General features: G+C 42.8%; 2 protein-coding genes across 5 annotated transcripts in view; both read right to left on the bottom strand.

The window, feature by feature from the left end:
• Window positions 1–23391, bottom strand: part of ARHGEF9 (Cdc42 guanine nucleotide exchange factor 9) — a 229633-nt gene that overhangs the window by 193174 nt on the left and 13068 nt on the right. The gene's annotated exons all lie outside the window — the stretch shown is intronic.
• On the bottom strand, window positions 1376–11832 carry LOC149744304 (uncharacterized). The gene has a single exon (XM_089904466.1). The coding sequence runs from the start codon at window positions 11366–11368 to the stop codon at window positions 11189–11191; it is 180 nt and encodes a 59-aa protein (XP_089760592.1). The 5' UTR covers window positions 11369–11832; the 3' UTR covers window positions 1376–11188.

Here is a 23391-nt window from a genome sequence, read left to right as displayed (position 1 = left end):
AATTTACTTAGCCATAAAATGGGAAGAATCCTGGCCTTGCTCACCTCATAGAATTGTGAGAAAAGACAAATGTGGCAGGAATAAAAGAACTATACAGTAGTCTTTATCTTCTTGCCCTGTCCCCAGGGCAATGAGAATTTCCCAAACAAAACGATACAGATAAAGGCGAAAAGTGCAGATTTGTTCTAATTAGGTCATTTGTCCACAGCCTTCAATTTCTAACATAACTCTTAATCATATCATGAAATCCAGTAATGCTCATCACAAATTCTAGCTAAGGACCTGGGAGCAAAGAATTGTTTTATAATTTCCAAGTGCCTAGGTGATTCTGGCTTGATGGACTTGAAAAGGCACTAAGTAAAAACACAATTAACTTTGGCTTTCTTCCACATTCCTCTTTTATCTTTTCAGGAGATAGGGATAGAGAAAGCTAGTCTGGTATTCATAGCACCATGTGTGGCCAGGTTGCGAGGTGGGTGGAGCTGGGGGTAAATAAAAGAAAGCTTCTTATAAAGAAAAAAAATCCCAGCTTCCCACCAATGACCCAAGACATGGGCTGGGACGTAGGGATTCTATCCTTCCAAGGGAGGAAAGTAAAAGAGGCCTCCAAGTTGTAACAGAGAGAAATGAGGCACAAAGACAATGGGATTTGTTCAAGGTCACCCAGCAACTAAGTTCATATTTGCGGCTCCTCTTTATTCATGTGTAAGCCTTTCACTAACAAATCCTTTCCAGAGAGCCTACCAAGTGTCAGGCCCCTCCACTACAGCAGTCACCCAGAGATTTCAGCCTCAGAAAGTTCTCAGGGATTATCAGCCTCAATTAACAGAAAAGAAAACCAACTCATAGAGGCTAAGTGACTTGCCCAAGGTCACAGAGCTAAACAACGACAGACAACTAGTTCAGTGATCCTTTGCTTTCTATCACACCATATAGATTTCCCTTACCATCCCTGAAAGACAAGAACAGCTTGCAAGTCTCATGGGTCCAGGAACTCACATCCTTGCAAGGCAATGCTCTAGCTCCAGTACTGCTTCAAACATACTGTGTTTCCTTGGGTGAGCCCTTTCTCATTCTGAGCCTAGTTACCTAGCCTCCAAAATGAGGGAATTGGACTCAAGACAGCTGTAACACCCCTTTTCTAGAAGATACAGCTGTCTGGAATGATTTTAAATGGCACTGTAACTTCCAGAGCTTGAGCCCAGATCAGGCAATATATGACGATACATCCCTGAGCCTCATTTTTCTCATCTGTAAAATGCAGGTAATCCCAGTTTTACCTACTTCACAGGGCCACAGAGAAGATCAAGTGAGACAATGTGAAAAACCCACTGAAAAGTTTAAGTTTAAGACAATGTGAGAGGGAGAGAGAGAGAGAGAGAGAGAGAGAGATAGAGAGAGAGAGAGAAAAAAATAGAGAGAGAGAGAGAGTCAAGAATCAAGCGAGCATCCACTAGCCCCAGTTGCTTTTCTCTAAATCCAAGTAGAGAAAGTGTCTTCCTGAGCCCTCCTATGCAGTTCAATCTGGATTCTCAAGACAAGCACCTCAGGTGGTTGCAAGGTCCAAAGGAAATTAATAAATCCCTCCACTCCCTTTAGTCCCTAAACACGAAGGAGTCTAATCATTTTGCCTGTTCTGAGACTTCCCACCATGCCAGCTCTATCAAAGCCTCTCCTAGGGATGCCTGGCTCCACCATGCCTCTTTCCCAGTGCCAAAGCACCCACTGCCCAGCCCTCCTGCCAACCAGCATGGTTCACAGAGGGAGGAGGAAGGAAGAGAGTGGGCAGAGGAGAGGCTGTGGGAGGTACAGCTAAAAGTAGATGCTGCCTTTAGGCACCACACTCTGAGGGGGTGGGGGTGGGCTCAGCACATCCTTCCTGCAGCCAGCTGGGCACGGAGGTGCATCCTTTCTCTCCTCTAATGAAGGCAGGCAGACAAAGAGATCAGAGCTGCCAGAACTATTCCCAGAGCTGACTATGGACGCACAGTGCTAGCCTCCTCTGGACCCCGAGGGTGGATGGCTGAGCAACACTGTGCTGCTTCCAGGGCTCCCTGCCTCAGAAGAACTGATGTAGTCTGCAGGAGATTCGGTGCTCCCCCCACCCCATCTGACTGCCTGGCACCCTAAGGGCTCTGACAGGCCTGTTCCCCTTTAGGAGGTTACATAATACTCTTGTTCTCTCAGCCTCTCTGTCAGCTCTCTCTCTCCAACCGAACCTGAGAGAGCATTCAGGTCTCTGATACAGCCAAGAGAGCATAGAGCCAGAACACTATAGCAGAGGTAGCAGGTTATAGGGGGCAAGGGCCTGATTTGATGACTCAGGAACCGAGACCCATCACTGCAACCTTGGATAAGTCCCTTTTCCCTTCAGTGCCTTAATTTTCTCACTTGTAAAACAGGAAGGGGAGAGGCATGCAGATCTCCAAGGTACTCTAATCTCTGCCCCTATGTGATTCTCTATGTGAATCCTGGCCACATAAATGAAAGACAACCCCCCAACCCGCCTCTTACATCCAAGGTTGTCCTATCTTCCAAGTAATCTAGCTGAGCTGGGCAGATCCTTCCCCACTCTTCTAATTCTAATTACCCTAATGAATAAGGTCTGCACTTGCAAGTCTGGAACTCTAGACTCTGTCGGCCACTTCTGTCCCAGGTCCATTTCAACCAGACAAGTTCTGCTTTTTCAGGTTTTATAGAGAAGCTACTGGCTCAAATTTCATTTGAGAACATGATTCTTCTACTAAATCCACTCCTCATTTTAGTGACATGGAAACCGAGGCCTAGTGGAGAAGGGTTTTGATCAAGTTCTGGGAGCAAGGTAGGTACAGAGGCACAGCTTGCTCTTAGGGGGCCCAAGGCCATTTTTTTCTCCTACTAAAGAACTGCCTTCCATATGCTGTCTCTCTGTCATGCATGCATAATTTCCTCTCTTCACTACTACTAACTCTCAACCTTGATGCTCAAAGACCAAATGCCCAGTTCTTGTCAGGGGCCTGAAACTAGCACAGAAGACTGATAAGAACAAGAAAGAACTGGCCTCGGACAAATCCCTCCCTTAATGTCTCCTTTTCCACCAGGTTGTCCCTTTGTTCCTTTCTTCAAAGTTTCCTCTTGAGTTCTGCTCTGTCAGTGGTGGCTTTTCAATTCTCAGAGTCATGACCATATTCTGACCACAGAGTCCACTATGCAGGCTACACTGGAAGAACTGCAAAGATCTGCTGTCAAGAGGCCTGGGTTCTAGGCCAGGAATTACCACTTTCTGAATGTGTGACCTTGAGTAAGTCACTTAATCTCACTGTGCATCAGGTTCCTCAACTACTTCCAGATTTGAGGAAAAAGCCAATGAAATAACTAGGAAACTTTATTCATTTAAATTCTTATTAACAGTAGTAGTAGTATTAATTAAATGAATGGCTACTTAAAATTCTGCAGGAAGGGGTTCTGGGGTGTCAAAGCAGCCTGCCCCTTGCCTCCTAGGCTTTCCCAGAACTATGAGGCTGGTATTTTATCTATAAGAGGCAATTCTCAATTATCCATGCAACATGTATCTTTAACAACAAATACTAAATCCCATAGTAGCATCCCCCTGACACTCAGTTCACTGTAGGGCTCCCTTCCTTGTGGGCAATCAGTGTGTGCTCAATGAATACAACCTACAGTTCAGTTGTCCTAGAAGAAACCTAAGCTAAATATAATTAGGAAGGCAAGTCTATTACCCCCTAAAATCACCCTGTGCACTCCAAACCTGCTATAAGAGATCTTTGGATTACCTACGGGTTTTGAATAATATGCTTAATCATTTTTTTTTTCGCTGTATGCGGGCCTCTCACCGTTGTGGCCTCTCCTGTTGCGGAGCACAGGCTCCGGACGCGCAGGCCCAGCGGCCATGGCTCACTGGCCCAGCCGCTCCGTGGCACGTGGGATCCTCCTGAACCGGGGCACGAACCTGTGTCCCCTGCATCGGCAGGCGGACTCTCAACCACTGCACCACCAGGGAAGCCCTGTTTAATCATTTTGATCATTAGTATTAATCACAAAGTAAGCACAGATCATTAAAGCTGGAAGAAATCTTTGAAGCTATCTAATCCACCTGACCTTATTTTACAGATGAGGAAAACAAATTTCAGAGGGGAGAGGTAATTTGACCAAGGTCACCCAGCAAATGAACAGAATCTTCTGCACTACTGTAGAAAATGCATAGGGACTAACTATTTTCCTGAAAGGTTCAAACCATCTCACAGCTGATAATATAAAATCCAAATAGGTCCTCAGACTACTCACTCTCTAGGGTTGAGTCCTCCTTTTTAAGGTGGACACAAGCCCCTAGAATTCATCAAGGCCCCCACAATCCTAGAATAAAATCTCACCATCTGTGAAGCCTGCCTATTCACGTGTGTGATAAGCCAGATTCAGGCTGAGCTGACATTTCCTTTGAACACAGCAGTCATTCTCATCCCTGGCTGAACATTCCTGTCACCTCAGGGAGCTTTGAAAAAAATATTGATGCCAGGGCCTCACCATGACCAACTCAATCAGATCTCCCCCAGAGATTTTAGGAATTGTTGTTAGTCTTGTTAACTCCCCAGGTGATTCCAATGTGCAACCAAGGCTGAGAACCACAGTGTAAATGGAAACAATTCAGCCAACCAAGAGAAACACACACAAAGAGTTTCCTAAACTGTTTGAAAACCAAATATATTCTTTTTTTTTAAACATCTTTATTGGAGTATAATTGCTTTACAGTGATGTGTTAGTTTCTGCTTTATAAAAAAGTGAATCAGCTATACTTAACCAAATATTTTCTTTTAAAGCTAAATCTATGATGCCCCGCTTTTCCAAAGAGGGGAAAAGAAAGTGGTACACAAAACCTACAGTTGTGGCACTGACCCTCAGGCAAATTCTGGACTCAATTAGGAAACATATGGTTTGGGGGTACTGAAAAAACTTAGGGAACCCTGGAGCCTGCAACGGGATTTACCAGGGGTAAGATGCCAAGTGACTCATATTCCTTTTTTTGATAGGGTCATTGCCTTGGTAGATGATCGCTATGAAACTAGCATACATCCTGATGTCCACAAAGCATACAACAAATCCATCATGCCGCATTATCCTCATGAACATGTTGACAGGATAGATGATGTTAGCACCCAGTGGATTCTGCACTGGCTGACCAGATATACACAAAACTTAACCAGCTCCAACTCCAAGAGGCAGCTCTGATGAGTTGCCAGAGGAGCTAGCATTAACCCTATTATATTAAACATTTCTTTGAATCAACAACTTGGATGATACTTATTCAGTTTTCAAATAATGCAATGCTAGAAGAGACTGCTAATCTGTTTCATGGCATTAAGGGGAAAGAAATTTAAAATGCCAAAAGCTAGAATAGACCAACCAAAAAAATAAGCTTAACTGATGCAATGCTAGAAGGAACTGCTAAGTTTTGGCACAATGAAGCAAAATTTTAAAAAACCATAAAGGGCTAGAGTAATGGATCAACCAAACAAAATTCAATGAGTTTGGTTCAAAAAAGCCTGAAGTTTGGTTCAAAAGGCCAACTTCACAACAGCACGGAGGACTGGACTAGACAGCAAAGGTTTTGTGCCTACAGCCCAAAAGGCTCTTAACCCTGGCTGTATGTTTGAATCATCTTGGGAGCCTTAAATATAATTTTTTTAAAAAAGCTGCCTGGGACCAATCCCGTGATAATTAAATCAGAATCTCCCAGAGTGGAGACTTGGCATGGGTACTTAAAAACTCTCCAGCTGATCTGTATGTTCACTGAGGATTGAGAACCAGTAGAAGACTGCAATATTAAATATTTCACAGACAGATCAAAGTCCTTTTGTACTTGATCCTGATCAGGTGGCACCTGGAGTAGCATGATCAGTTCTGGGCAGCACATTTAAAATATATATATAGAAAAATTAGAGTTCTTTAAAAGGAAGGACAATTGTATGAAAACTGTAGTTCCTTCAAAACATTCTGTATTTTAGACTTCACCAATTCACACTGCCTTTCTCCTTGAAGATCCCAAATAGTGAGTTTTCATAAGACTAAAGGGAACTATTTGATGTATATTCAAGATTAAAAGGCAACATTTTATTGAATAAAGAATTCTGTGCAAAATTGCTATATAAATGAAAGGTATGAAAAAGCACTAAAAATGAAAGCAAGTAGCTGAGGAAGTTAGTATGACTTCAGGGGTGACTCACACTCTTCCCCTTCCACCTGACTCCATTCAGCTTCACACTAGCTGGGAACGATCAACTATGACTCTCTCCCACTCTCCATTTGAAAGGCAGACCCACTGTCCCATCCCACCAATCTCTCTTTTACTTCTCTCATCTGTAAAACCAGGAATAACATGTATCCCTATCCACTTCACAAGGCTGATGTGATGCTCAAAATTAGAAAAGATATGGAATTGCTCTGTAAACCCTATAGGCCCATGCACTGACAAGGGATTATTAGTACTGTCATTACTGGACTGTTTCCTGAGTCTTCTCTCTCCACTAGACCCTCCCCCCTTCTAGCTTTTCCATTCAGTACTTTGGTGCCAGGGCAAAGCACCATACCAAATACTCTTGAGTATCTATACCCACCTAATGACAGGAAATACTCTGGGTAGACATGAGAAGAGCTAAGCTTTGATCAAGGATTCCAGGAAAGCCAGAGACTCAGTTGGCCTAAACAAGTTGCAGAGCTAGAAATAAGAGCTCAAGAGTCTAAGATTCCCCACCTCCATCCCACTTCTTGGGGCAAAGCCACTGGGACTGAAGCCAGATGGTCTGTGGGAGGTCTTCTGAGGAGGCAGTTATTTTTGGAGAACAGGCTCAATTCCCAATCATGTCTCTGTCCAGAGCAAGTACTCCACAGGCCAAGGAGAGCAGAGGCCAAGATGGCAAACAGAGGCAAAAAGAAGGACATGCTTTAGCAGCATCTCTGCAACTGCCAGAGTGTTTTCTCTGATCACAGCCAAGCACTCTCAGTCTGGGCCTCACCATAGGGCAGAAGAGCACCTCACCCAAAGGCTCACTGGGATCCCTCAGGTCCCTAGCAACTTAATCACACACTCACACACACACTCACACACACACACACACACAAACACACACACAAACATACAAGTGGATGAGAAAATCTGAGTCAGGGCCCAAGCCCTGTTCACCAAACCAATAATCAAACTGGCCTCTCCAATTTGCCCAGCCATCTCAGCTGGAAACTATTCAGAGACCAGCAACATAGAAACAACAACAACAAAAATAAAACAACAAAAAAAAGCAAATTCCACACTGCAGCTGGGCTGGGCAGGGTTCTCTAGCCACAAACAAAACTGGGGCACAGTGCAGAGGCAGATGTTACAGGTTCTGACAGATAGAGGCTGTCTCAGTGGGGGGTAAAGCACTGCTCAGTTTGTTCCCACCACGCTATCCCTTCACGTCTCCCTGTGTCAGCCAAAAGGCATGGTTAGACAAAAATATTTTTCAGGGCCTGCAGACCTCCTTGCACTAAAGCTAGGCTGTGAAATGGCTCATTTAATCTTAAGGAGAAGGCGGTGACTACAGAGGGATTTGAACCCAGGAGCCTTCCAATAAACAGTCCCATGGCTGGGATGCAGCTAAGCTCTGTAGGCCTTCTGTGGATATGTTTTCTAGGCCTTTGCAGGCAATGAGGATCTTGCTCTCTATTTGTCCCCTCCCCAAAAGCACCTCTTCAAGTCCTGCTTGCCAGCTCCCCCCTTGCTCCAGAGGCGTTGGTGCCTGGACATTTAAAGTGTGGGCTCTGGAGCTCAGCAGGAGCTGAGTGATGCAGGAGTTGCTAGGATACTGGTTGAGGACATTTTCTTGAATCCCCTAGTGGGGAGCTGGGAGCCAAAATTCTTGAGCTGGTAGCAAAAAGTTATCCTCTACAAAGGAGTCAGAGAGGAGGAAAGGGAACAAGGAACTTTGTCAGGAATAGTTGGGTCACATCAGAGAGGAAAAGCCCTCTTCCTTCTAACCCACTTACAGTAGGGATGGTCGGGGAGAGAGAGGAGGCTATATCAAGGGAGGTAGGAAAGTCTTAGAAGGGGGAAGATGAAGAGGCAGGAAAGGAAAAAAAAAGTCAAAATGCAGAGTGTTCCACTCCTCTCAGCTGCATTTTTCATTTTCTCCCACTCTTTTCTCTTTTTGCATACCCTCACAAGTCTGAAGTAGAAATGCCAAACCTTTAGGATTCACACAAGTAAAACGTCACCCTGCTCTCTACTCCCTAAACTCCCTTTCAGCTGCTCTAGGGTGGCCTGCCATCTGGCTAGCAGCATCCCCTTATTTGCCTAGAAATAAGTTAATTTGAAAAATATTTACCCATTTCACAAACTAAATTACTGATGAAAGGGCTCTTTCAAGCCACCCCTTTACTCTGAAGCTGTGTGTGGTAGGGGGAAAGCTGGTATGGGGGACACTCATCCATCCTGGCACCAGTCAAATCTTTATAGGCCATAGCACAAGGAGGCCTTTCAGAACTGTGAAACTGCTGTTTTTCCTCATTCCTAGCACAACCAACCCCCATCCACATTCAGGAGTGTGCACCCCTCACCCTCCCACATACACACACAGAGTAGGGTGTGCACACACACCCACGTACATACTGTCACACAACCTACACACATACCTTCCCAAAGGCTTTCTGCCAAGGGTCTGTCAGGCACCCAGAGGTGAAGGCTGTGGCATTTCATGACACATAATTTGTCATAAACCTGGCTCAAAGACCAGCCTTGGAGAACCCTTTCCCCCTTGGGGGAAAAAATCAAAAAGCATTCTATTGTTGTAGTCCAGTTTTCTTCCCACGTAACTAGGTAAAAAATCTCTTAGATAAAACTTAAGTTTCTCCAGTTACCAGCAAACAGATATTTCCTCCCTCCCCACTCCCATCACCCCTTAATTAACATTTCATTTGCCTTTCACTTGTCTTTCCAGTTCACCAGCCTCTGATTTCAACTGCCTATGGACACCCAAAATCACAGAAGGCAAGAACATAGCCCAACCATCCCCAAATGCCAGTGTTATAGGGAATCCCAAACTTACTGAGGAGGAAAAAATTGCTCAATGTCAAACAGTCACTGAACAGAGAGGACCAAGGTCTGCAGCTGCCCATCCTAGAGCCTTTCCTCACTCTCCAACACTGTCTCAAAACAAAGTGCCCAGCTAAAATATCAGTTTACTTTAGACAATACTGTTGGAGCAAATGCAGGGAGGGATGGGGAAAGGGACTCACTAGATTCTCTTTGCAAAAAACAAGTTCTTAGTTCAACCCAGGGGCTCCCACAAAGGGACTAAAGAGTAAATAATAAGAGTGAATGCCAGCAGACTTCCCAGATCATGCTTACACCATGGTACCAACTGAATTAAAAAATCAGTTGCTCACCCACACAGAACCATTGAGAGCACACCCTGAGGCTCAAAACCTCTTCTAAAGCCATAAAACAATACTCTTTGGGTCCTGAGGTCAGGACAATTTCAAGAGCCCCCTTCACAGCCTTCAAAGTCATTTCCAAAGAGTCTGAACAACAGCACATGGAACTTGAGAGCACAATGCCAGCAGATTTGCACATCACTCATGAACAGCCGCCCACATGGGTGTAGAGGGAACATGTGTGTGGATGTGTATGTGCCCTGATTCATTGCTACATGAGACATAATTGGCACTCTTTCAAGTCAGGTAAGAAACAGAATGAAGAAGACCTGCCTACATCAGTGGGTGGGGGGTGAGGGGTATTATGCACACTGGCATCAGAGACAATTTTTTTCCTGGCTTTGCCAAGAGCTTTCTTAGGGGAAACAGAAGTATACAAATAATAACAGTAGCAATATTAACAGCAACCACCACCACTACCACCAGATACAGACATGCAAATAAGTGTCAAATTGGAATGCTGCTTCTAGCTCATGTTTTCCAGAGCTTTCATCCCATTCCATCCAGACTTCTTTCTGGGGGGGTGCTCAAAACTCTCAATTTAGCATGATACATACTTTCATTTTGTCATGGAAACCTTCTAATTAGAAAGACTTCTGATTTTAAAGAACAAACAAGGAAGCAAACAAAACCACTTTCTCATTAGCACTAGCAAGTTCTATTTAAAATGTAGTTCAAGAACATCTTTGCAAATGAGATTACCCCAAAGAGGCATATCTAAATACATTATTCCCAAGGTAGGTAGAGAGCTGGCTTTTGTTGTTTTTTGGAGGACATACAGAGAAAATCCCCAAACTCAAATTCACAGGTACAATCTTTGGGAAAAAGAACCAAACAGTTACTGTCAATGTCTTCTCTTGCTAATTCATAAAGATCAGAGAACGCTTTTATACCCCATCCCATGATTCCAAAGAAATTGACATTTAATGATTTAAAAAATGTTTTAAAGGTGGCTTCTTTCCAAATTGGAAATTGTAAACCCTGTACAGCAAATTAAGATTCAGAGAACACAGTCACCAACTGCCAGCACAACGCACCCCACCACATCACTTCCCAAATTCTCACTTCTCATTAGAGACTGAAGAATCATTCTCCCTAAATTCATTCCTTGCATCAATTTTTCCCTCTAAACATCTAGTGCAATACTGTTTTCCCTAAGATGCCAGAAATTCATCATACTCTTCCCACAACCCCCCTTGCCCCAAACAAACCCAAATGCGCTTCTGATGGCAAGAGAGAAATTTTGACTGAAATTCTGTGATGGAATTTAAAGGTAGTTTTAAAGAAAACGAATTGACAAGACACTACAATCAGCAAAGCCATTGTATAAGGACACAGAGCTTGCTTCATGAACGTCACATAGGTGGAGAATGCACACACACACATGCACACATAAATAGAAAGCATTTCTTTATCAACAGTTTTACTCAAGCAATAAGCAACTACACTCACAGGCATACTTAAAAGACAAGACATAACAAAAGATTTAGGGAGAGATAATATACCAACGTCATACATATCACAGCGAGGCCATGTTGAAGCTCAAAACGCTTTCCCCCCTGAGTAAGAAAGCTTGCTCTTTCTCTCCCTCTCTTTCCCTGTCTCTGTCTCTGTCTCTGTCTCTCTCTCTCTTTTTTTTTTTTTTTTTTTTTTTTTTTTTTTTTTCTTGGAGGTTCTCGGGATGAAATCAAAACGAGAGTTCGAAACAGCTCAGGTGGCTGGACTCCATTCAGCGCGTTCCCAGGAAAAACATGAGTATGACATTTACAAGCAGGAGGACTACAATCACGGCAAAAACGACTACAGTTTGCACATCCAGGGTCATGGTGCAATGCAGAACACTGTAGTGTTCCAGATGGGGGGCCGGCAGATTGGGAGATGTCAGTCTCTGTTCTGTCAGACTGTCCATACAGCCACCATGCTAGAAAGGAGAGGAGGAAGTCGGGTGGTTGGGGAAGGGCTGGGTTTGGCGCCCGAGTTTGATATGGGAGGGGGGGAAGGGGGAATGGGGACAGGGGTGCTTGCTTCCCCCCTTCTCAGAACTGAGCTGATCCTTCTTCCCTAGCTGAGAAATCTTAGCTTGCGCTGAAGTCGGCAGAGTCCAGCATTCTCTCTCGGGCGCCACGGAAAAGGCAAAATCCTGGCTTTCAAAGGGAAAGGCGGGGGGAACCAGAGCGAGGTTCTCCGGCGCCTGCTCAGTCTGTCTGTCCGGGGGTGCGTCCGTCCACCTGCCTGGCTGGCTACCGGTCAGTCTCGGTCTCCCCTACTCCTAATTCGCTCGCTTTCCTACGCTCTCTCTGCTCGCGGAGCTCCCGGCTGCCAGACACTCTCTCGATCCCTGCCTCGCTGGCTCTCTTCCTCTCCTCTCCCCACCCCCCAATGCGAAGACTACGTTTTTATTCTCCGAGCGACTGCCGGCGCCTGCGTGAGGCACAACCCAGGCTGCTGACAGGCCCGCCGGCCAATAGCAGGTGCCGCAGAGGCGCGTTTACTCGCCGGGGGGAGGTACTTGAGCTGGCGTGCTACCCGCGGCAGCCAATCGGAGAACCCACGGTTCCCCCAGCAGGCCCGCTTCATCCAGCCCAGCTGGAGGCCCTGGCTGCCAGTTCTAGCGTGGGGGTGGGGAGCATGTTGTGGAAGGGTTGATGCAGATGAGGGGAGAGAGGAGGGAAAGGACTGGGAAAGAGGGAGGGATCGGACATAAGGGGCCAAAGGGGAGAGGGCATGGCAGGGAGGGAGGAGGAAATGAGGAGAAGACCATGAGAAGCAGGAGGAAAAGAAAAGGAAAGATGGGAAGGAGAAAGAAGAAATAGGGGGATACGACGATGAAGAAAGAGAACGGTGGAGGAAAGGAAGGAAAAAGGGTGGGGAGGAGGGAAAAGGAACGGGGGAAAAAGGAATCCTTTGCAGCCACTTTGGAGCCTGGGCCAAGGAGGAAGGAACGATGCCTTTAGGCCACTGTCTAAGTATTTATAGGCGACTCACAATTAGCTATATAAGTTCAGCAAATCAGTGCTGTGTACAGAACCACAAGGACACTCAACAAATTATCCAAAATCCAATTATGTTTGTCTTTCTCTGATATCTCTGCACTTGCAGGTCAGATTTCCTTTCCTACTTATGGTTTCTTTACACTATTACAGCTTGCACTCTTCCAGCATACTGGGTACTAGGAAGAGAAGACAGCTTTGCAGTGGAAAACCCTCTACAAAACTTGCAGTCTGCTTGAAATCACTGCCCTGTTCTGTGTTGGTGACCTGGTGTCCGAAACTTGGGGAAAAGCCCTGGACTAGAGAAAGGAAGTTTTCAGATTTACTCCTAGCCCTACCTCAAGCTTGCTGTATGACTTTTGGGCAACTCCATTTCCCTCTATGGGCCTCCATCTCCCTTCTGCCACATGAGGACTTAGACCTATCTGAGAATTCAGTGAAACCTCTGAACCCTCACCTCAGAAAAAGAAAGAAAATACAGCAGGCTCCTTGGCCCTCAAAAATCCAGGACTAACTTATACGGAAGATCTCTAAGGGCCCTTCTTACTCTTACATTCTAGGACTGTAAACATGAACACATAGATATTGGTGGAGAGGGGCAAGAAACTAGATTATCCAGGGATAGAACAAATTAATTTCTGGAATTTCTAGCATACTATAGACTCGAAGAGGAATGAGAATTGCTCTCTATTCTCTAGAAATCTTTGAGTCTAGGACAGTCACCCATTTTAACTACGTGACTGGAAATTCTGAGTGAATGCAGGTCATAAGCAAAATGGCCCCTAGCCTTACAAGACAGAATAAAACCTAAAGAAACGTTCACTTTAAAATTTTGACTCATCACATCACCTATGAATGATTTGTGCCAAAACAACAAAAAATCCTGAATCAGATCAAGCTTCTAGATCCAGCTATCAATTTATAGGCCACACAGGAGACAGAAAAACATATTAAATTGGAATACGGGGATACAGACCATAAAAAACTACAGGAGGTTTTTTAGCAAGTAAATAGGGAGAAAAAAAGTGTGATTGATTCAGGTGGAACTTGTGTATGTGTGCATACACACACACATTTGTGACATTTATGAGATAAATGGGAATTTGAACCACCTGATAATATTAAGGAATCACTATTAATTGTAAATGATATTGTGGCTAAGTTTAACAAAAGGGGGAGAATGGGGTATATCTTTGTGACCTTGGATTTGGTAATGGTTTCTTAGATATGCCATGAAAAGCACAAGCAACAAAAGAAAAAAAAATAGATAAATTGGACTTGATCAACATTAAAAAACTTCTGTGCTTTGAAGGACACTATCAAGAGTATGAAAAGAGAATCCACAGAATGGAAGAAAATACTTGCAAATTATATATCTGATAAGGGGGCTTGTATCTAGAATACATAAAGAGCTCTTACAACTCAATTATATAAAGAAAAATAACTCAATTTAAAAATTGGCAAAGGATCTGAATAGCATTTCTCCAAAGAAACAGTCAATAAGCACATGGAAAGATGCTCAATATATTAGTCATCAGGAAAATGCAAATCAAATGCAAGAAATGCAAATGAAGGATATTTACTATAGCGTATTTGTAATGGGACACCACTTTACACATGCTAGGATGGCTATAATCAAAAAGCTAGATAATAAGTGTTGGGAAGGATGTGGAAAAATTGGAACCTTCATAACACTGCTGTGGGAATGTAAAATGATGAAGCCACTTTGGCTAGCAGTTCCTCAAAAACTTAAACATGGAGTTACCATTTGACCCAACAATTCCACCTTAGGTATATACCTAAGGGAAATGAAAACATGCCCACACAAAAACTTGTACATGAACATGAATAACAGCATTGTTCACAATAGCCAAAAGATAGAAAGAACTCAAATGTCCATCACCTGGTGAATGGATAAACAAAATATGGTATATGCACACAATGGAATATTATTCAGCCATAAAAAACCTGAAGTACTGTTATATGCTAAAACATAGGTGAACTTTAAAAATATGCTAAGTGAAAGAAGCTAGACACAAAAGGCTTTTATATGATTTCATTTATATGAAATACCCATATAGTTAGGATAAATACTGTTTATTGAAGCTTTTGTTTTATTTACATATAAATATAAATGTTCTAGGTTGTGATGTAAAATATATTTCTTACAGCAGGCAATGGTCAACATAGTTTGAAAGCCACTCTTCTAGATTATGTTGAGACAGATACTGGTGATCAGGACAGTACCATAATGTAAACAATTAGAATCTTTCTCCTTGCCTTTGAAAGTGCAATCTTAGCCTTTCTCCACATCACCATCTATTGACCCTTCAACCCACTGCAGCCTGACTTTCACTCCCATCATCCCATAAGAAACTGCAACTTCTTGTGAATATAAACAAATGACCAACTTGTTGCTATATCTCATGGTCAATTTTCCATCTTTATCTTCCCTGAATTTTCTCCCTCTTGACTCCATTGATGCCTTCCTCCTTCCTGAAATGCTCCATTTGCCTTGGGGACACCATCCACATGACCTGTCTGGTTATATTGTCTTTACTTCCTGCTTGGGTTCTTCATTTAGTCATTAAGGGCATGATTTCTCAAGGTCCTAATCTCAACCCCCTTTTCTTCTCATTCCATACTTGCACTGAATGATGGACCTATCCATTCCCAAGGCTTTAACTACCTACCACCTACATTACACACTGATATACCTCCTTTCAACAAAGTTACAGGACACCAGTGGGGGAATAAAACAGATATAAGTCCTTGCCTGCAGGGAGCTTATAACTCTCTGCTGATAACTCCCAGGTAGCTCTCTTGAACTCCAGAGATGAATCTCCAGCTGCCTTCTGGACATCTCCTCCTGAATATCTCACAAGAATCTCAGACTTGATAAGTCCAAAAGTGAAGTCATCTTCTCCCACCCCTGCCAGCTTCCTCCTTCCCCTGAGATCCCTGTCCCTTAGGAATGTCACACACAGAACTAGCCTAAAACCAAGGAGATATTCATAGGCCTTGCTTCTCCCTCACCTTGCTACTAGCCAACCAGTCTCTAAGTCTTGATGATTCTCTTTCTCCTTAAGGAATGTATCCTCGCTCTCTCTCCCTGCTGCCAGTACTGTGGTCTCTTGTGCAGCTCTCTCTCCCCAATTCAGCTTCTACTCTCCTGAACAAATTATCTATTTCAAAAGCAGTTCTGCTCTTATCAATTCTATGGTGGATACTATATATTGGTTGCTGTGGATCCATGCACCCCCCTTCTAGCCTGCCTCCCTATATTGCTGAAAAGCTAAAAACCAAAAACTACAACAACAACAACCTGTCATTTCTCAGACTCCTTTGCATCCAGTGCTCTGGATGTTATTTATTTCTGCCAATCATATGCATATGCACAATATTTGGAAGAAAAGTGATAATGCAGAAACCATACTTCTGCTGTTTCTGATGGCAGGTAGAGTGGTGGGGGTTTAGGGTTTTCTGCAGCCGTGCTTCATTTCCATAGGTCCCAGTATCTGGACACTGGCTTTGTGTCTTTGTACAAGCAGGGAATGAGACTTTTTAAATTATTTATTTATTTATTTATTTTGCCACTGAGGACTTGGAAGGCATAATGTTACTCTAGTCAATAGTTAAGGCAGCACAGCAAAGGAAACCATACACAAGACCAAAAGACAACCCTCAGAATGGGAGAAAATATTTGCAAATGAAGCAACTGACAAAGGCTTAATCTCCAAAATTTACAAGCAGCTCATGCAGCTCAATAACAAAAAAACAAACAACCCAATCCAAAAAATGGGCAGAAGACCTAAATAGACATTTCTCCAAAGAAGATATACAGACTGCCAACAAACACATGGAAGAATGCTCAACATCATTAATCATTAGAGAAATGCAAATCAAAACTACAATGAGATATCATCTCACACCAGTCAGAATGGCCATCATCAAAAAATCTACAAACAATAAATGCTGGAGAGGGTGTGGACAAAAGGGAACACTCTTGCACTGCTGGTGGGAATGTGAATTGGTACAGCCACTATGGAGAACAGTATGGAGGTTCTTTAAAAAACTACAAATAGAACTACCATATGACCCAGCAATCCCACTACTGGGCATATACCCTGAGAAAACCATAATTCTAAAAGAGTCATGTACCAAAATGTTCATTGCAGCTCTATTTACAACAGCCCGGAGATGGAAACAACCTAACTGCCCATCTTCGGATCAATGGATAAAGAAGATGTGGCACATATATATGATGGAATATTACTCAGCCCTAAAAAGAAATGAAATCGAGGTATTTGTAATGAGGTGGATAGACCTAGAGTCTGTCATACAGAGTGAAGTAAGTCAGAAAGAGAAAGACAAATACCGTACGCTAACACATATATATGGAACTTAAGGGAAAAAAATGTCATGAAGAACCTAGGGGTAAGACAGGAATAAAGCCACAGATCTACTAGAGAACGGACTTGAGGATATGGGGAGGGGGAAGGGTGAGCTGTGACAAAGCGAGAAAGAGGCATAGACATATATATACTACCAAACGTAAGGTAGATAGCTAGTGGGAAGCAGCTGCATCGCACAGGGAGATCAGCTCGGTGCTTTGTGACCGCCTGGAGGGGTAGGATAGGGAGGGGGGAGGGAGGGAGACGCAAGAGGGAAGAGATATGGGAACATATGTATATGTATAACTGATTCACTTTGTTATAAAGCAGAAACTAACACACCATTGTAAGGCAATTATACCCCAATAAAGATGTTAAAAAAAGTAGTTAAGGCAGTGGCAGATTCCTAATTCCTAGATTTCAAATCAGGTGGAGTGTTCCCAAAACTCCTGATGCCTCACCTTCCTGCTCGTGGCAGAAAAACAGCTCCTGTGGTGTTGTTCTGGGAGTCATTCCTGGAGGTCCAGTCTAAACCTTGCCCCTTCAGCCCTTCAACAAATTTTGTAAGCACCCAACTTTCTATATTAAAACTCTGCTGAAAAAACTAGACCAATTTAATTTCTGCAGCTGAACCCTGGGTTATACAGCTCCTCTGCTCAAAGGCCTTCCATGGCTCCCCACTGCCTTTAAGGGAAATTCTGCAGCATGGTATACAATGCTTTGTCAATCTGGTGTCCTTTGCCTGACACGTAGCAGGTGCTTCATAAACATCTGTTGAATGCACGAATGTCTCCTTCATCCACTTGTTTCTTCTCAGAGAATTATATCTTCCAACCACAGAAGGCAAGACATGATGAGACCTCGGAGAAAATGTGCTCTAAACCCTCATGTTCTAGGTTAGGAAACTGAAGCCCAGAGAATGAAAGTAAGCTACACAAGATTACACAACTAATTGCTGGCAGAGCAGAAACCGAAACTCTTATTTCTTGAATCTCGAAAGTACTTCTGAGAGATTTTAGACTTTGGAACATGACATTTGATCCCAGCCTATTTGCGGTTAGCTTTCTGCATAAGGTGACCATTCAACTCTGTTCACAATTTCAAAAAATTAGATGAGGCTCCCACATTTCAAGAAGCACTGCCCCACCAACAGGTGTACCCACAGAGAGCTGACCATATGAACACAAAGCAAGAAGGCGGCCATCTGCAAGCCACGGAGAGAGGCCTTGAAAGAAACCAACCCTGCCAACACCTTGATCTCAGGCTCAGAACTGTGAGAGTATACATTTCTGTTGTTTAATCACCCAGTCTGTAGTACTTTGTTGTGGCTGCCTTAGCAAACTAATGTAGAAAAGCTATCAACATCTTAGTGATCAGTTTGGCATATACTGGAATAACATTAATAGTCACTTTAATAGTTTTATTAAAATTTATTCTGGATGTCTAAAAAAAAGGATAACCAACAAGGATCTACCGTATAGCACAGGGAACTCTGCTCAATATTCTGTAATAACCTAATTGGGAAAATAATTCGAAAAAGAATAAATATACGTATATGTATAACTGAATCACTTTGCTGTACACGTGAAACTAACACAACATTGTTAATCAACTATACTTCAATATAAAATAAAAAGTTAAAAAATAAAAAAGCACTGCCCCAACCTCAAAGGCAGCCCTTCTGCTAAGTATCAAGGAATCACAGAATCTCTTGGTATAGCAAAACCCCAATTCCATCCTTCAATCTTTTCTGCAACATCCTCATCCAGTTTTAGGTCCAACACATACAACAATGGTGAGGTTCCTCTCTCCTAAGACAACCTGTTAGTCTTTGGGACAATCTCAGTTGGTGGAAAGTTCTTTCATCTCTTTGAGCCAGATGTTATCACTATTTCTATCACAGCCACTGCTGAAGAGCTAATCACTCCATGAGATAGTCTGGAATATAAATGTTCCCAAATTCACATTGAAATTACTATAAGCATCCAGTATATTTCTCAGGATCCAAAGGGCCCTCATTTGATAATAATAATAATAGTTAACACTTATAGAGTGCTTACTCTGAGCACTGTTCTAAGCCCTTTACATATATTAATTATTTTAATTCTCACAACAACCCTATGAGGAAGATACTATTATCTTCCTTATTTTACAGGTGAGGAGACTGAGGCATAGTGTTTAAATAACTTGCCCAAGGTCACATGGCTAGTCAGTAGTAGCGCCCAGATGCAAACCCAACCCAGTCTGGCTCTAAAGCCTATGTTTTTCAACACTATGCTGTATAAATTCCACTAGGTGACACATGTTCCACCTTCCAATAGCATCTGACATGATGTCTCCTGGGTCACAGGAATAAACTGTTTCAATGTCCTGACTGGAGTCCCAGTGGCCTGCCACCCAGGTATAAGATATCTAGGTCTTAAATATTTGCCTTCTCTCAGGGAAAAGCCAATACCTGGTTGTTCTTTGCCCCTCATGGTTCAAACAGCTCCCAAAGCCCCACTTCTGTCAGGAAGCACACCCAAGGAATGCTCCACATTTTGTCCTGACCCCTACTGCTACTCGCTTATTTGCCATCCAACCCCCACCTCAGCCACCTGATAATCCCTGATATTTGCCACAGGCAGCCTGAAGATATTGAATCCTGTCTGTTCATGTTCTTGGTTACGTATATGACTAGATGCTCTTGCACATTCATGAATGTCAGCTCTATTTAGGAGAATCAGTTCCTTGAGGACAGGAACTCTTGGATAGTTCAGTTATTCAGCACAGAGATCACCACACCTCCCAAATCAGTTAAATTCAATAAGCAGTTATTTTGACAGCTAAGGGGTACAGAGAGCCTCTCGGGAAACTTACAGTCTAGTAGGGAAAAGAGTCACAAACACACAATTTCAATGTCATACAGTAAAATATCCTAAGCACAATCAGATAATGAATAAAGTTGTTGCTGATGATTATAGAACAAATCATAGAATTTCATACTTGAAATGGGAAAAAAAAGGTTATTTCCTTCCAACCTCCCTTTGTAGGAATTCTCTCTACAGTATATGTGATGGGGTAGGGGGAGTGGAGGGGGAGGAGGAACCATCTACTTTGGGCGAGCACGGTGCTAGGTTTTTCAACATGTCATTTTATTTAATTCTTCCCAGAAGCCCGAAAAGAAGTAATTGTTATTGTTATTTTAAAGAGTAGAAAACTAAGGTTAAGAATGTTTACATCATTTGCTCATAGACATACAAGTAGGAGGTAGCAATTGCAAGGTTTAAACTGAGATCTATTTCCAAAGCCCACCTTTTTTTCTCCACTCTCTCTGATGAGTTTTGTTCAGCAGCCACTGGAATATTTTCAGTAACAAAAAAGAACTCACCCTGAAGCTTCCAAAGCCATTATTCATTTTGAGCTAAAATTCACTATACTATGGTTTCTGTCCATTTGTTAGAGTGCTATCCTCTGGGCAATGCAAAAAAGGTCTATCTTTCTAAGCAATAGTCTTCTTAAGTGTTTGAAGACATCTATCATGGGTTCAAACTCTTATTCCTCCTGAATGCCCACCTTACACACACACACACACACACACACACACATACACACACACTTGTTTTCCAAGATAAACATGACCATTTCTTTAAGCTTTTCCACTTATGGCATGGTTTACAGTCCCCTCCCCAGGCTGGTTGCTTGTCAGTTTGTCCACACATCCCTCAGAACACATATCCAGGTGGGAGTGACAATGGGGAGTATGGTGAAACTGTCACCTCCCTTATTCTAAACACTGGACCTTAGGAAGAGCTACCTGTGAACTCATGTTCACCTAAAATGGCTGATACTTGCATGTGCTGCTGTGCCCCCACAATGCCTTGAGAAGCTCATGGCAAAGTGAAATAAGCAGTGGAAGAAAAGCTAAAACTTTTGGATGTAAATCCAGCCTCTGCTTCTTGGTAATCGTATGACCTCAAACAAGTCCTTAAACTTCCTTAAAACTCAAAAGTCTATGACTTGTTTTCAGTTGTAACTTAAAATAAAGCATTGGTTGTTTTAAAATTTCAACAGCCTTGCCAAAGTTGTGGCAGGCCTGGAGTTGGTCCCAAGTGGGGTACTCTGAGGAAAGGGTGATGAGTGATTAGCTTAAGTTAAAGAATAAAGTTGCATATAACTGTGTGGTTGTGGGGGTGGCATTTTATGGGGAAAATCAGACATAGGGTTAAGAATTTGACTCTGCCTGAGGACTTTTCTCCTAGCTATCTAGAAGTTTAGCTCTAATTACATCTCTTCAAAAGGAGTCCATCCCTGACCACCCTCTCTAAAACTGAACCACACCATCACTCTCTATTCCATTATCCTGCTTTTCTTTCTAGCCCTGAAATTTTATATAATTATTGGTTTATTGGCTTATTTTCTCCCTTTATAAAGTGTAAGCTCCATGAAGGTAGAGACTGTTTTGTTCATTGCTGTATCTCTAGCACCTAGAACAGTGCTTGGAATTCAACAAATATTTTTTAAATGATTAAATAACTAAATGGTGAATGAATGAATGAATGAATGAAGACCAAAGCATAGTCCTGCTGATTCACAATGTAGGATGTAGAGGAAATGTATCATGGAATTATTCTCTGCTGTGGCCTGTGAATACCAACCTTTGCACTGCCTCCCCTCCCCCAAGGGCCTTTGTTAGTCAGAACTTCTCCAAAAGGGACTAAAAGTTCCAGATTACAGGCTGAGAATTTCAGGACCTCTTTGGTTTTCTGTTCCTTGTTGGCAGAAGCCATTCTAGACCGCCACTAAGAAGGAAGCCCTTCCCTCAAGAAAAATTGCCTATACCACCCTCCTGTGTCCAAAGACTGAATACATCTCTGAATAAATAACCAGGAACAGCAATTTCCTCCAGTTCCTTTGCATGCATCTATTTCAGGCCTATTTCTTTCTCTCTTTTTGGGGTGGGGGGGGAAGGTGCTTATTGCAGTTCTATTTCAAGCAAACTAGTGGGTCAAACAACCTGCCTCTACTCAGGTTAGAAAAGATTTGTTGGAAAAGAGCAGCGAGTCTAAAAGCCCCTTCAGAGGAAGTACAATGCTTTCATATCAGGCTCAGTATCTTTCTGGGAAAGCCAAACCCAATAATACATCAATTCAAGGTTGGGATGGGCAGTGAATGCTTCCCTGAGGACTAGTGTTTAGTTTTGGAGCCTAACCTCCTGGACAGTTCCATTTTGGGGCCTCATGACTCATTCAACCAGCTACCCTTCTGACTCCTATGTCCAAGTTTCTATTTACAGGCTTCATTTAAACTGAAAACTGCTGAGCAGTAAGGACACTAAGCATTCATCATCAAATTAAACATGGAGTTTTGCTCAGATTAGATGCCTGACAAGCATTACATAGATAAGCAGGTAGATTGGTAGGTAGGTAGGTAGGTAGGTAGATGATAGGAATAAGTTGAAACTGCAGTAGGAGAGGAGGGGGTTAGTTCAACTAGGGAGTTTGTAAGATGCTAGATTATGTGTCAGAGGGAGTCTAAGGATTTGACTTAGGAACTGTATTTTCTATAGAAGTCCAAGGTAGTCTAGAAGTGAGGCTCTGAGTGAAGATGTAAAGAGAGTTGGACACTACCAAAGATTGGTAAAGAAAAGATGTGTGCAGGACACACAGATGGATAGAGGCTTGTAGAGATTTGTGAGGGCCAAGATGAGACTTCTGAAGCTCTCTGTGGACTGATATGGAGATATCTCAAATATACATTATGTGCAAAAAAGAAATATGCAGAATTAATATTGTTACTATTATCCAAGGCAATCTACAGATTCAATTCAATCCCTATCAAAATACCAATGGCTAGGGCTTCCCTGGTGGTGCAGTGGTTGAGAGTCCGCCTGACGATGCAGGGGACACAGGTTCGTGCCCCGGTCCGGGAAGATCCCACATGCCGTGGGTCTGTGACCATAGCCGCTGAGCCTGTGCGTCTGGAGCCTGTGCTCCGCAACGGGCAAGGCCACCACAGTGAGAGGCCCGCGTACCGCAAAAAAAAAAAAAAAAAAAAAACAATGGCATTTTTCACAGAACTAGAACAAATAATTCTAAAATTTGTATGGAAACACAAAAGACTCTAAATACCCAAAACAATCTTGAGAGAAAAAGAACAAAGCTGGAGGTATCACACTCCCTGACTTAAGACTATACTACAAAGCTACAGTCATCAAAACAGTATGGTGCTGGCATAAAAACAGACACATACATCAATGGAATATATTGGAGAGCCCAGAAATAAGCCGACGCTTATATAGTTAATTCATCTACAACAAAGGAAGCAAGAATATACAATGGGGAAAACAACAGCCTCTTCAAAAATGTTGCTGGGAAAACTAGACATTTACATGTAAAAGAATCAAACTGGACTACTTTCTCACCCCATATACCAAAATAAACTCAAAATGGATTAAAGACTTGAATGTAAGACCTAAAACCATAAAAATTTTAGAAGAAAACATAGGTGGTATGCTCTTTGGCATCAGTCTCAGCTATATTTTCTTGGAGATGTCTCCTCAGGCAAGG

This window comes from Delphinapterus leucas, chromosome X, assembly GCF_059928025.1.
Source record: "Delphinapterus leucas isolate spDelLeu-1000000601 "Yukka" chromosome X, BTC_Dleu_Yukka2, whole genome shotgun sequence".
Lineage (NCBI taxonomy): Eukaryota > Metazoa > Chordata > Mammalia > Artiodactyla > Monodontidae > Delphinapterus > Delphinapterus leucas.
This window is presented reverse-complemented; position numbering and strand designations above follow the sequence as displayed.

Coding starts and splice junctions, on each gene's coding strand:
- LOC149744304 (XM_089904466.1), bottom strand. CDS start 11,368: ATGGACAGTCTGACAGAACAGAGACTGACATCTCCCAATCTGCCGGCC.